General features: G+C 38.8%; 1 protein-coding gene across 3 annotated transcripts in view; it reads right to left on the reverse strand.

The window, feature by feature from the left end:
• Nucleotides 1-7806: 7806 nt before the first annotated feature.
• The window catches only part of SLC5A9 (solute carrier family 5 member 9), a 38321-nt gene continuing 31321 nt past the window's right edge, over nt 7807-14806 (reverse strand). For all 3 annotated transcript variants that reach the window (XM_058175385.1, XM_058175384.1, XM_058175386.1), the window contains exons 14-15: nt 14503-14659; nt 7807-8754 (exon numbers count right to left, since the gene is read on the reverse strand). In XM_058175385.1, the coding sequence (XP_058031368.1) occupies nt 8546-8754; nt 14503-14659 (366 nt within the window). In that variant the 3' untranslated portion in view covers nt 7807-8545. The remainder of the gene's footprint in view (nt 8755-14502; nt 14660-14806) is intronic.

Consider the following 14806-nt stretch of genomic DNA (forward strand, 5'->3'; position numbering starts at 1 on the left):
GCCAGACCTATTCTTGAATACAGCTCATCAGTCTGGAACCCACACCACATCTCTGACATAAATACAATAGAACGCGTTCAGAAATATTTTACTAGAAGAGTTCTTCACTCCTCCGAAAACAACAAAATACCTTATACCACCAGGCTTGAAATCCTGGGATTAGAAAACTTACAACTCCGTCGACTTCGACATGACCTGTGTTTAACACACAAAATCATCTATTGCAATATCCTTCCTGTAAATGACTACTTCAGCTTCAATCACAATATTACAAGAGCAAAAAATAGATTCAAGCTTAATGTCAACCGCTTCAAACTTGATTGCAGAAAATATGACTTCTGCAACAGAGTTGTTAATGCTTGGAACTAATTACCTGACTCCATAGTCTCTACTCAAAATCCCAAAACCTTCAACCAAAAACTGTCTACTATTGACCTCACCCCATTCCTAAGAGGACTATAAGGGGCGTGCATAAGTGCACAAAAGTGCCTACTGTTCTTGTCCTATTGTTCCCTCTCTCTATATATTTTCTCAATGATATGTTTTTTTACTTATGACAATGTTTTTGTATACTGTTATGACAAAATTAAATAAATAAATAAAAGTCCATACAGCACATAAGATGAATATCTGAAATTTTAGGACCTCTAGAATTTGCTTTCATAATATGCCTTCTTTCTAACCCGAGTACCCCATTTTGAAATGTATGTAAGATTCAGTCATTTTGGATCTTCTAGTGAAAATGTTGGGGCACACTGATGTGCACGTTGAACATAAGCTGAATTTGCACAAAACATATTTGGAAAATCTGCCTGATACATACAGTAAATATGAGGTTCATGGAAAATCAATGATGGGAATCAAAGAAAAATAGGCAGTAGTTTCAGTATGAACCTGATTGCCCCTTCCTTCCTTCCTTCCTTCCTTCCTTCCTTCCTTCCTTCCTTCCTTCCTTCCTTCCTCCCTCCCTCCCTCCCTCCCTCCCTCCCTCCCTCCCTCTTTTCTTCAGATTAAAGTAAAACATGGGTTCTTCAACTGTCTTTTCCCCCAGAATAACCTTTAATGTTCTCCAAACTTTTTAGCTCTGAGGACTCAAAGAAATTATAACAGTAATCTTACTCATGGCTGTCTGAAAGTCTTCAGAGACAGTGGCTATAGGTTAATAAAAAATTGAAAACGATACTTGTCGGAGCTTCCAGCAGAATGTTTCTTCTTTCATCAGATGTAAACCATTTTGCTGACAGAGAAAATAACAAGTCCCACATGTTAAGTGGACAGAAGGTTTTTTTGTTGCTCTTGTGGAGCTTTTCCTTGCAACTCATATTTTAAACTATTGATAGGGAAAACAAACGTTTTAAAGTAATTGGGTATCACATACACATCCGGGGCCGAAAGCAGAGAAATCATATTTCTCCTTGCATTAAGTCTTTTGTGAAAGAATACGGGTTTTTGATTTTCCTCAATTTTGATTTCACTTAACAGAAAATAAATATTGTAGCAAGCTCTTCTTAAAAATAGTGCTAGGCATTCTGTTCCTAACCCCCTTTTTTTAAAAATTTACATTTATATCTATATAAATGTATATATCTATATATATAGAACATCTAGCTAAGATTCTGTGCAGTTCGGAGAACCCGCAAATCCCACTCCTAGCAGGCTCCGCCCACCCCTCCTCTCCCAAGAGTCCACATGTGCCCCTTTTGGATGCAGATAAGTGCCGGGCATGCATGGAGGCTCAGGGTGGGCAGAAAATGGGCCTACCGGAAGTTCAGGAAGGCTGGAAACGGGCCTGTTTCTGCCTCTAGAGCATGGGGAGGCTGTTTTCACCCTCTTGGAGGCTCGAGGAAAGCTTCCGGAGCCTGGGGAGGGCAAAAAGCCCCCCCCAACGTGGTGCAGGAGGCCGACTAGGCCATGCCCACCATGGCCACAGACACCCAGCAACCAGGCAGAGAATTCCTTGCTAAAATTTTTGAAGCCCACCCCTCATTCAGTCTGATGCATTGTCCTAATTTTTTTTTATTTATTCGCATTTATACCCCGCCCTTCTCCAAAGACTCAGGGCGGCTTACACTATGTTAGCAATAGTCTTCATCCTACTTGTATATTTATATACAAAGTCAACTTATTGCCCCCAACAATCTGGGTCCTCATTTTACCTACCTTATAAAGGATGGAAGGCTGAGTCAACCTTGGGCCTGGTGGGACTTGAACCTGCAGTAATTGCAGGCAGCTGTGTTAATAACAGACTGCATTAGTCTGTTGAGCCACAAGAACCCTTATTTATTTATTTATTTATTTATTTTTATTTATTTATTTATTTATTTATTTTTATTTTATACTCTATCTGATCATTGTGATAAAACAAATAACAAGTGGGAAACATCCATAAGTGTTACATCAAATTGCTCGAACAAATTGCCCACAACATCGAAGGAAACTCTTCCATCTATACACATGTCAGAGTTGGCTGGTGGTTTTAATGGGCAATCAGAGTTGTAACGTGACAATTCCATAGTTACTTCCAGCCCTTTCTGATGAGGTTCACTTTAGCAGCACTGTCCTACCGTTCTGTCAAAGAATCCCTACTCCTTTCATTGCTCTGTAGTTACCTCATCCATTTTGTGCAATTTTGTCATGGTTACACAGGTCTTGGGAAAAGTGTGCAACATTTATTTGTTCTTCTGTGGCTGTGGCAGTTTGAACTGAAAGCTTTTATGAGCTTCATCATCTTCAAAGCAAAAGCAACAGTTTTATACACCCTTGTGTTTCCCACCAGACATTCATACTTATTACCCGGTAAAGTTGATACAAATGAGAAGTCCTTACATTTGTTAAGCTATGCAGATAAATTGCAGGAAGCGGGAAATAAAATGCTGTCAGATGGTTGCCAAATAAACAAAGAGATTTTGGAAAAAGATAAGTCAGATCTCCCTAGAACCTTTTTGGCATCGTGCCGAAATCGGAATGTGTGTGCATGTATGTGCCAGAAACCCAAACACCAGGTGGCTGGTGCACATATGTGCCTGCATGTGCAGGTGCGCTGGCCAGCTGGTTTTCATGTGCACCAGAGCACCGAAACACCTGAAGGCCAGCTGGCTGGCGCACACATGCCTGTCTTTTGGCCATTTTGAGCCATTTTTCAAGCCATTTTCAGGCCGTTTTTCGAACTTTTTTCAGGCCATTTTTTTCAGACCGTTTTTAGCATGTGTGCACCAGAAACCAGAAGAGCAACTGGCGATGGGGCACGTCCCCACAGAAAGGGCTCTGCATGCCACCTCTGGCACACATGCCATAGATTTGCCATCACGGCCCTAGACCTATACCTAAGGTGTAGGATATAGTTTAACTAGGCTGAGCATCTAAGGTCAGATTGTCACCATGGGACTAGCAATGAGGAAAAGGAAACCGGTTGGGTGGGAAGAGATGATTAGCTAGCTTAGAAACAAATGAAAGACCCAAACTGGGATATTGCAAGGGAGAAGAAGGATCAAGAGAAAGAAGAAAGGAAGGATGTTTGAAACAAACAGTGTCAGGAACACATGTGCTCTCTGCTGACCTGAAAGATTGCACACGAAGAAGAGGAAAAAGAAAGAAAGCACAAGCTTTACGCAAAAAAATTCAGAGCATCAGTTTGCAGCTCAGCCAGTGTAGTTCTGTGGCAATTGACATGTTTGCCAACAAAGAGATCTCACAATGGATTAGAGATTTGAACAGCAGAGAGAGAGAGAGAGGAGACAAGCGGAGACCTGACCTGTGAAGGTCAAATCAAAAAGGCAGCTAGATAGGATATTAACAAAGAGAATTTACATCAGCATATCTGCAAAGTGGCTGGCGGCAGGAAGAGTTGGTTTGCTGTAAGTCTGTACTGGTCTTTAGAAATGTGTTGTATGTTTTAGAAGCCTGTTTATTAAAATAGGTTAGAGTTGCTTAAAGTTCCTGTCACTCCTGTGTTTTATACAATTCATGTGTCTGTATGCTGTTTCTTAAATATATAATAAAAGTTGTACAAAGTTCACAATTAGAGGTGGGATATTATTCCTTTTTTTTTTTTTGCATTTATATCCCACCCTTCTCCGAAGACTCAGGGCGGCTTACACTATTTATTTATTTATTTATTTATTTATTTGCATTTATATCCCGCCCTTCTCCGAAGACTCAGGGCGGCTTACACTATGTTAAGCAATAGTCTTCATCCATTTGTATATTATATACAAAGTCAACTTATTGCCCCCCCAACAATCTGGGTCCTCATTTTACCTACCTTATAAAGGATGGAAGGCTGAGTCAACCTTGGGCCTGGTGGGACTTGAACCTGCAGTAATTGCAAGCAGCTGTGTTAATAACAGACTGTCTTAGAAGTCTGAGTCACCAGAGACCCTTCTAATTTTTTTAATTAGATTCCCCAGAACGGACAGCAATTAGTCCATCATGCTCCCCTGTGTAATCTATGTTTAACCACAGGTTTGATGAGAATAAATTCTATAAGAGTCAAAAGAAATTCTGCTTGAGAAATTTCTGGAGGAATCAGCTCTCAAATTCAGTGCCATAGCAGAACCTAATTAAAACCAGCGCACTTTTTCAAAACCTGTAGGTAAATGTTTAGAAGTCTGATTTTGCTATGCTTCTGAAATGCATGAATCTTAAATAATCTGTTACATGAAACAGAATAACATGGACAAGAGTTTCTATTTCATGACTTCCCCCTAGCTTTTTGCTTGTAGCGTTCTCAAAGTTCTCCAGTTTAAGAAAGTATAAATTAAATTCTCCCATGCATGGAACCTGATGAAAAATCTTGGCCCTTACATTTCAATAGTGTCTGGTTTCCAAATCTGGATGCTCTAATTCTTTTTAAGACCGTTGCAGTTACCAGGATGAAAATTAGAGATTGCATGCTGATGAACAGTATCAAACTTTAAAAATAGGTTTTCTGAAAGCAATAGTGGGAACACTTTGGAAGTCCTAATAAACAGTAGCTGAACTTAAATAACACATTACAAACTAGTCATGTTGCTCAAACGAACATTTGTGACATGCAAAACTGCAACTTGGATCATTCTTGCCTGTACCAGGTGTATCATATCACTGCCAAAAAATCTGCATCACCATTAGATGGCAGCAAAGAAACACTGAACGTTATGAGAGCCAGTTTGGTACAGTGGTTAAGGTACTGGAGAAGAAATTAGGGCACCATGATTCTAATCCTCTCTTAGGTATAAAAATTGGCAGGTTGAGTTTGGGTCAGTCATATTCTTTCTGTCTCACAAGTTGCTGCTGTGGGCAAAATAGGAGAGGCAAGCATTTTATATTAATTATTATTATAATTCAATAATGTACATAATTCATAATAAACATTATATATTATATAATATTAATGATAATGATAATTCAGTATTATGAACAGCTTGCCTCCCAGTGTTATGGATGCTCCATTGGTGGAGGTTTTCAAAAAAAGATTGAACATCCACTTGTTTGGCATGATTGATATAAGATCTCTTGCTTTATATCATCCTTCCCTTGGAGGACTAAAAGACCATCCTATGATTCTCTGTTTCTATGCATTCCACTTTGAATTTACGAATAAAAACAGGATGTAAATCTAATAAAAGTAAATTATTATAACTTTTTGCTGCCAATTAGTAGATGTTCAGTTTTTTCCAGCCCAGATACTGTACCTGTGAAACTTTGTCACTTTCTTTTGATCTCTTGAATTTTTATTACTATTTCTCTCCTTGACCTGCAGACATACTTGGGGCTCTCCTTTTGCCAAATTCTTGGATTGCAACTGACGTGTGCATATTCTGATTTCAACTGGTCGCTTCTCAGTACATTCATTTTCATTTTTATGTATTTATTAAACATATATGCCACCCATCTCTTCTAGAGGCAACTCTGCATAGTTCACACCCAGTAAAAGTAACAAGATAATACATTAAGATATTAAAATAATAAATATTAACATTAAAATAGACTTAAAATGAACAAAGACAGCGAGAAGGAGATCAAGATACTCAGTGTGTGGAGGTAGAGTTGTATCGCAGCCTATTAATCATCTCTAATGTGAAATGCCCCCAATGGGGCTGCAGGCCTATTGGCAGAGCCAGGTTTTCAGGCCCTTTTGGAAGGCCAAAGGACGGAGTGTAGATCTCACCTCAAGGGGTATAATGTTCCAGAAGGCGGAAGCCACAGAAGAAAAAGTTCTTCTCGTGGAATTTATAGAAGAAGACAAGAGGTTACTTGGCCTCATGGAGAATTTCTGTACCGAAACTCTACACTGCCGTTGAGCCTTTACTAGTGGGCTACTGTGTCACAAAATATTCCCAAATACTCATGAATATATAGCAATACCAATCATCAGTTTAACCTCTGAATAAATCTGAGTATTTTAAAAAAGAACTGGGATGCAAATCAGTTACATAAATGGTCTCTTAACAACACAGAGTCTTTTATATTTGATTGAGCGTTGAGCACATTTTGAATACTGGACAACATAGATTGTAATGTTGTAAGTGCCTTAACTGGTAAGCAAGTAGCTTATTAATTTTCTGCGCATTTAAAATAATAAATGAAAAGCAATTTACAGACTTGCGGTTCGTCTTCCTTAATTTTTTGCAAATTTGTTTTGCTTGCGTATATAAAAAAATTGCCTAACCAAGCAACTAGTTTGAATGAAATATAACACAATAACATTTTAAAACATTTTCCCAATGAATTAATGTAGTGACATATTTGTAAGAGGTTTGTTGTTAATTTCATTTCCTTTTGCTCAGTCAGCCTGACAAAAAAAAAACCAGCAAGCCATTCATCTTAGTTTAAAAGAAGAACCTTTTTTCCCGGAGCAGCAATGAATGACCTTGATAGATTTGTCAAGAAAATGAATGATAATCATTTGCTGATCGACATAGCCCTAGCAGCAATGATTAGTAAAGAAATATAGATTGCCTTCATTAAAAATGTCTGCTGCCTATGATTTGGTTCTCAGTTATAACTCAAAGCACTACAATTGTTTGCAACATACATGCCACCTATACTGTTGATAACTTATTTTGTGAGATGTATAGAAAAACATAAAATCACAGCAGGTTGCCGTGATTCACAAATGCCTGCATGCAGCTGACGTTTGAAAGTAATATGTGCTCTTAAATTGATAAATACTGAAACATTGTTTGCTATGGTGATACAAGCAGAGCCAGGGTTGAATGTTCTTCAAAATAGTGGTGAAATCCAAATTTTTTTACTACCGGTTCTGTAGGCATGGCTTAGTGGGTATGGTGTGGCTTGGTGGGCATGGCTTGATGGGCATGGCAAGGGAAGGATACTGCAAAATCTCCATTCCCACCTCATTCTGGGGCCAGCCAGAGGTGGTATTTGCCAGTTCTCTGAACTACTCAAAATTTCCGCTACCAGTTCTCCAGAACCTGTCAGAACCTGCTGGATTTCACCCCGACCCAAAACTATGCAGGGAAGAAGTAGCTAAGGTTCTGTAACCTCTTTGATTTGAGTCACTGCTTCAGCACGAACAATAGGTTTAAATAACAGCAATGTTATTGCAGGAAATGCTATCATGGACAAAAGCAATTTCATCATATCTGCTGGAGTGAATTCTAGATTGGAAAATATTATGTCACTATGCATTTTTTCAACTGCATTACTATAGTTGTTTTTGAGAATTTTTCATGTGAGCTTTTTTGGCTCCAAGACAATTCATGTAAATATTACTTTTATACTACCCTTTATTTCTTAAAGGAGAGGCTTATTCATGCCAAAAGGGTTTAGAACAAACAAAGTATTATACAATGACAAGATATCTCTCTTATAAGAACACCTTTGGTATTTATTTGAAGTTTATCTTGTTTTACAAAAACCCTTTGAGGTAAGTCAAGTCTGTTTCTTACTTCACTGACAGAAATACGCAGTTTGAAAACTAAAAGCTAAAAATACAAGCTGACATGAAAAGGAGAGCTTGCTTTTTGTACAAGTCTGAATAGTCTGTTTTCAATCTTTTCAAATTAGGCCAAAGACCAAATAAAAGTAAGCCAGGCTTTGGGTTACAAATCATTACTAGTGCTCCATTTATTGGTCTAAACCAGGGGTCAGTTACCTGTGGCTCTGGAGCCACATGTGGCTCTTTCCCCCCTCTGCTGTGGCTCCCTGTCGCTCAAAATATACGTCACAACCACCAATGTGCAATACCCTCTAGCACACGATTTATTGAGCTTTTCAACCCCCGGTAGGCCAACCATGGATAAATCCAAGAAAAGAAAAGTTTCAGAAGAAAACAGAAAGTTTAATTCAACTACATATGCTAGTTTTGTGGCTGCTCAAGGAATAGTTAGACACGGGAAGGGTTTTTGTGGGTCCCGGTGTTTTCTTTTCTGTGGGAAATGGGTCCAAATGGCTCTTTGAGTGTTTAAGGTTGCAGACCCCTGGTCTAAACAACAATTTATAATTCGTTTCTTCAAGGAATGCCCATTTTTATCATCTAGTGCTTGTGTTGTTCTTTTAAACTAAACCTAATCTTTTGAGTTTCTTTAGGAGCTTACTCAGCTCATCCAAAGTAACCCCATAAAAAGATATTGATAGCTAAAAGAATAATGGCATTGCTATTACAAACAGCTTTCCACATTGGCTCTTCCTTGATATCTGTGAGCTTCTTCTGAGCTGCTGCTTCCTCTTCTCTGGTTAAAGTGGATTTGGGATTGACCGAAATTCCACAGAACCAGAAATAAAGTTTTTTCCAGAAAGGATATTTCACTTCTGTAAGAGAGAAAAGAATAAATTAGTATGCATTGGAGATTGTCCCCACCCACCCCTAGTGCTTATAGACGCACTGGAATAGGCATGTAACATATATTTGAGCATAACATAGCGAAGGATGGATATAAACAGATGAAGTTATACATAATCCACAATTTATGACCATAATTGAGTCCAACATTTCGGTTGCTACGCAAGACAGTTGTTAAGTGAGTCGGGCCCATTTACGACCTTTTTTCCACCGAATGCAATCATGCTGCTTAACAACTAATTCCCACACTATCAAATAATTTATTAAAACTGTATTACTATTATTCTTCTCTTCCTTACTAGTATTTATCTCTTTCCCACTTATTACTATAACTATGTTGCTTATATCTCTCAATTTATATTGTTTTTATTTGTTTCCTAGTACAATTTGACAGCTTATTAATAACCTTGACTGTTACTAAGTGTTGTATCTTTTTATTCTTGATGAATGTATTTTATTCTCCTTATGTACATTGAGAGCATATACACCTAAGACAAATTCCTTGTGTATCCAATCACACTTGGCCAATAAAGAATTCTATTCTATTCTAAATTAGTGCAATTGCTAAGTGAATCATGTGGTTGCTACCAGTGGTGGGTTGTCCCCTGTTCGGACTGGTTCACAAGAACTGGTAGTAAAACTGTCGGGAGGCTCTGCCCACTGACCCGGACATTATCAGGAAGCTTCTGCGCATGCACAGAAGTGCGCACACTGGTGCGGCCCTGTTACGAACCAGTAGCTCCAGGCCCAGACAAGATAACTCCTTCTTGCTTAAAAGTCTGTGCTGACCAATTGCCCCCATCTTCACCCATATTTTCAATGAATCACTAGAGATGTGTTATGTTCCTTCTTGCTTCAAACGCTCTACCATCACCCCTGTGCCGAAGAAGCCCACCATCAAGGAACTGAATGACTAGAGACCAGTTGCTTTAACATCTGTAGTCATGAAAACCTTTGAAAGGCTAGTGCTTTCCTACCTGCAATTTGCATACCGAGCAAATAGATCAACAGATGATGCTGTTAATATGTCTCTGCACTACATCCTACAACATCTTGAGTCTCCAAAGACCTATGCAAGGGTCCTTTTTGTAGACTTTAGTTCAGCATTCAATACCATCATTCCAGACATTCTTCTAACTAAGCTAAACCAGCTACAGGTACCGGAACAGACTTGTAAGTGGATCACAAGCTTCCTAACAAACAGGAAGCAGCAGGTGAAGCTAAGCAAGATCACATCAAATACCTGTACAATTAGCACAGGGCCCCCCCAAGGCTGTGTGCTCTCCCCACTTCTCTTCTCTGTACACCAATGACTGCATCTCCAATGATCCATCTGTTAAGCTACTGAAGTTCGCAGATGACACAACAGTGATTGGTCTCATTCGAGACAATGACGAATCCGCATATAGGCGAGAGGTTGAACGACTAGCCTTGTGGTGCAACCAAAACAATCTGGAACTGAACACACTCAAAACCGTAGAAATGGTGGTAGACTTTAGGAGAAACCCTTCCATACTTCCACCTCTCACAATACTTGACAACACAGTATCAACAGTAGAAACCTTCAAATTTCTAGGTTCTATCATATCGCAAGATCTAAAATGGACAGCTAACATCAAAAACATCATTAAAAAAGGACAACAAAGAATGTTCTTTCTGCGCCAACTCAGTAAGCTCAAACTGCCCAAGGAGCTGCTGATTCAGTTCTACAGAGGAATTATTGAGTCTGTCATTTGCACCTCTATAACTGTCTGGTTCGGTTCTGCAACCCAACAAGAAAAACACAGACTTCAGAGGATAATTAGAACTGCAGAAAAATAATTGCTACCAACCTGCCTTCCATTGAGGACCTGTATACTGCACGAATCAAGAAGAGGGCCGTGAAAATATTTGCAGATCCCTCGCATCCTGGACATAAACTGTTTCAACTCCTACCCTCAAACGACGCTATAGAGCACTGCACACCAGAACAACTAGACACAAGTACAGTTTTTTCCCTCAGGCCATCACTCTGCTAAACAAATAATTCCCTCAACACTGTCAGACTATTTACTGAATCTGCACTACTATTAATCGTTTCATAGTTCCCATCACCAATCTCTTTCCACTTATGACTGTATGACTATAACTTGTTGCTGGCAATCCTTATGATTTATATTGATATATTGACCATCAATTGTGTTGTAAATGTTGTACCTTGATGAACGTATCTTTTCTTTTATGTACACTGAGAGCATATGCACCAAGACAAATTCCTTGTGTGTCCAATCACACTTGGCCAATAAAAAATTCTATTTCTCTATTTCTATTTCTCTAGAAAAGGTAAGTAGAACCCACCCCTGGTTGATACACAAATCTGACATAAAATTAACTGTGCTTGTCAGAAGCTGGCTGGAAAGGTCATTAATAGTAATTGTATGTCCCTGGGGCAGTCCCAAAAGTTCCCAACCTCTCAAGAACAGTATTGTGCCTATTCCAGCAGCCTACAAAGCAGAAGGAAGAAGGAGGAGGAGAAATGTGGCTCATAGAAAAAGGCTCCCTCTGGTTTTTGTCCAGTTCGTCATTGGATCGAACCTTCCATGAAGAGCTTGTTGCCTTGACTGATCTTTCTTGGAGGAAAAATAACCCAAAAACTTTCAAGCTTATTATCTATAGTACATATAAGGAGAACTCTAGTTCTGAACTACTTCGTTAAGAAGTGCAGCTAAATCCTGGATTGCTCATTCAGCCTGGTTTCAGCAAATTCTCTCCAGCAAATTAATTCTATTTACATTCTGATTAGTCTCAGCTGCAACTGCTTACAGAGCATTAACTTTGTGTTAACCAATTATGAGGGTCTCTAATTTTCCATGCATGCTGGCTTTGCACAGTCACCAGGGAATAGGACTGTTGTGCGTTCTCCCGCCCTTTGTCTCTATTGACTCCTGTCCTTTCAACAGGGTCTGCCTGCCAAGAAAAGCCTCATCTGCTGAAGATCTGAATCTCTCTTGGGGTGGGCAGATGAGAAACAAAGAAGCTCCAATATCTTTCCAGAACCATTTAGAGGAAGCAAGTTCTTATGTGTGCATATCAAAGGTCTCCTTTCTACACAGCTGCTAAATACGGAGCCGCCTTGATCCCACTAGCATCTAACTATCTTATTTATCCTACACATTTCCTACAGGAATGAAGGAAGGGAGGGAGGGAGGGCGGAAGGAAGGAAGGAAGGAAGGGAGGGAGGGAGGGAGGGAGGGAGGGTGTTGCCCAGAAAAACAACAAGGCAACCTTTCTTTGACTCATGAGTTATCCAAAATTGTTTAAGGAACTCTAAACTCTAAACTCTATATAACCATCAGTGTAGCCAATGTTGGGAGAATCCCTAAGGTTCAAACTCTTAAGTATAAAAATTGTCATGAAAAAGCCTCATATGTCATTTTTTTTTCCTGCCTTCTAGTCAGTCTTAACTTCTGGTAACTGCCTGAAGAAGTCCATGCAGTTTTTTGGGCAACATTTTCAGAAGTGATTTGCCATTGCTTTCTTCCTAGGGCTGAGAGAGCGTGACTGGCTCAAGGTCACCCAAGTGGCTTTGTGCCTAAGACAACACTAGAAATCACATCCTCCTCGTTTCTACTCCAATACTTTTAATGACTACATGAAGCTGGCTCACTTCTATGGGTATTATACTATAATTCTTAATTGTCAACTTCATTCTCGCTTCCAAGAATCAAGTTCCTCTGCCTTCAAAAGATATCCACTGAGGGATATCTATGTTAAAATGTGTGAGTTACCAAGTGTGACATTATGATAGGAGGCCCATTCCTTTTACAGGAACACTAACATTGCAAGCGCAACCAAAAGGGGCAGGACTTTTACATTTTACAGATTTTAAAATTTCCCTTTCTGCCATGGATGGCCATGAGACAGTTGAAGACAGGGATGTCCAACCTTAAAGTCCAAGCTTTAAGACTTGTAGACTTCAATTCCCAGAATTCCCCAGTCTGGGTTTAAAATCTTATAATGGAGACATGGGTATTTACACAATTTCTGTTAAGCTTCTATGAGAATGGAAACTCAAATGGAGCTTGTGGAACTATGTACGAGAATAAAATAAACACACCCACATACAGTCTTTCTGTAATAATGCAATGATACAGTTTTATGAAAAGATGTTACATTTCTTTTGCAATTGGTGCTAATAACCTAATAATCAAGGTAACAGTTGATCCTCAGATGTGAGGACAGATGAGATGGATTATGTGCAAACAAAGGTGACAAATAATTAACAACTTTAGTCTCAACAGCTGCTTCAAATGTGAATTAAAGTGCCCACTGGAACTTCAGATTACAAAGTCTGGTTTCCTTCTTGTCACTTCTTAATAGCTATCAAATTTAATTCTTTGGAGTGCTCCCAAAATGAAGAACCACAGATTGTAATTAAGATACTTCTTTTTTACTTTACTGTACCTCTGATAATTTACTTACTTCAAGCAATTGGAATTTAAAGTGTCCATAAATTTTAACTTTAGTTCTCAGACACTAAATGATGGGTCAGAGAATTCTAAGTGCACGGTTTCAGTAACGAAAAGTCACCGGTTATAAGTCGAGAGTAGATACAGATAGTCCTCATCTTACAACAGTTCATTTAGTGACCATTCAAAGTTACAATGGAACTTTAAAAAGTGACTTATGACCATTTTTCACACTTATGACCATTGCAGCATCTTCATGGTCATGCGATTTGCATTCAGATGCTTGACAACTGACTCACATTTATGACGGTTGCAGTGTCCCGGAGTCATGTGATCCCCTTTTGTGACTTTCTGACAAGCAAAGTCAGTGGGGAAATCAGATTCATTTAACAACTGTGTTACTAATTTAACAACTGTGGTGATTCTCTTAACAAATGTGGCAAGAAAAGTCATAAAATGGGGCAAAACTTATTTAACAAATTTTTCAGCAACATAAATTGAGGGCTAAATTGTGGTCATAAGTTGAGGACTATCTGTATTTGATCAACTTAGATCGGCAAGAACTAGAGTGGGGAATAGGAAAGCTATTGTTTTATTATAAGTGTTTATACATATACCATCAGTCATTTACTGTGTTTTCAATGTAGAAAATGGGAAACTACATTTGAATAAAATTATGTCTTTAATATTTTTTTAAAATGACTTCAGGGTGGCGAAGAAATGAAACAAGACTATGTACTTTCCCATTATTTATTCAATCTATACACTGAGTATATATGAAAAAGGAAGCTGGATTGAAAGAAGAAGAATGTGGTTTTAAAATTAGAGGAAGAATCATCAATAATATATGCTATGCCGATGACATTTCTCTCATAGCCAAACTTGTGAAGGATTTCAAGGCTCAAGTAATAAAATAAAACCCACCCAAATTGCCATAATTTAGTTTGGATTTTGACTTTGCCCTATGAGACCTGGAAAAAAAATTAACTCTATCCTATAAATCCCTGTGTGATCTACATTTGTGAAGACCTGTGTGTGTGTGTGTGTGTTTAAGGGGGCTTATATTGGCTGATTATTTTTCAAAACATGGTCCCTTGAATTAGTGGGGATAAATGGTTAGGATTATTGTTATTATTTATTTTTTTAAACTGGAGTGGGGAGACAAAGGAAGGGAGGGAGGGAGGGAGGGAGGGAGGGAGGAAGGTAGGAAGGAAGGAAGGAAGGAAGGAAGGAAGGAAGGAAGGAAGGAAGGAAGGAAGGAAATGTTACCGCCATGTTCTTTGTCTGTTAAATCTATGTTCTCCAGTGACGAAATTACTGAATCCTTCTCCTTTTGGGAAGTATGTTCTGTATTTTGATGGCTGCAACTCTCCATGTCTTTTTCAGGTGTTTCACTGTATCTAGTCCACCATGTTAATCTGGCAAGCTGAATAATTGCAAATTAGAAACAAGAAAATAGAAGTTAGAGATCCATCTAAGTCTGATAGTTTGACAAGAAAGAACACAGATTATGTGCCTATCATTTGGCAAGGATAGGATAGGATATACAACAACTGGGTTTGTAGATGCTTAA

The sequence above is a fragment of the Ahaetulla prasina genome, chromosome 3 (assembly GCF_028640845.1).
Source record: "Ahaetulla prasina isolate Xishuangbanna chromosome 3, ASM2864084v1, whole genome shotgun sequence".
Taxonomy (NCBI): Eukaryota; Metazoa; Chordata; class Lepidosauria; order Squamata; family Colubridae; genus Ahaetulla; species Ahaetulla prasina.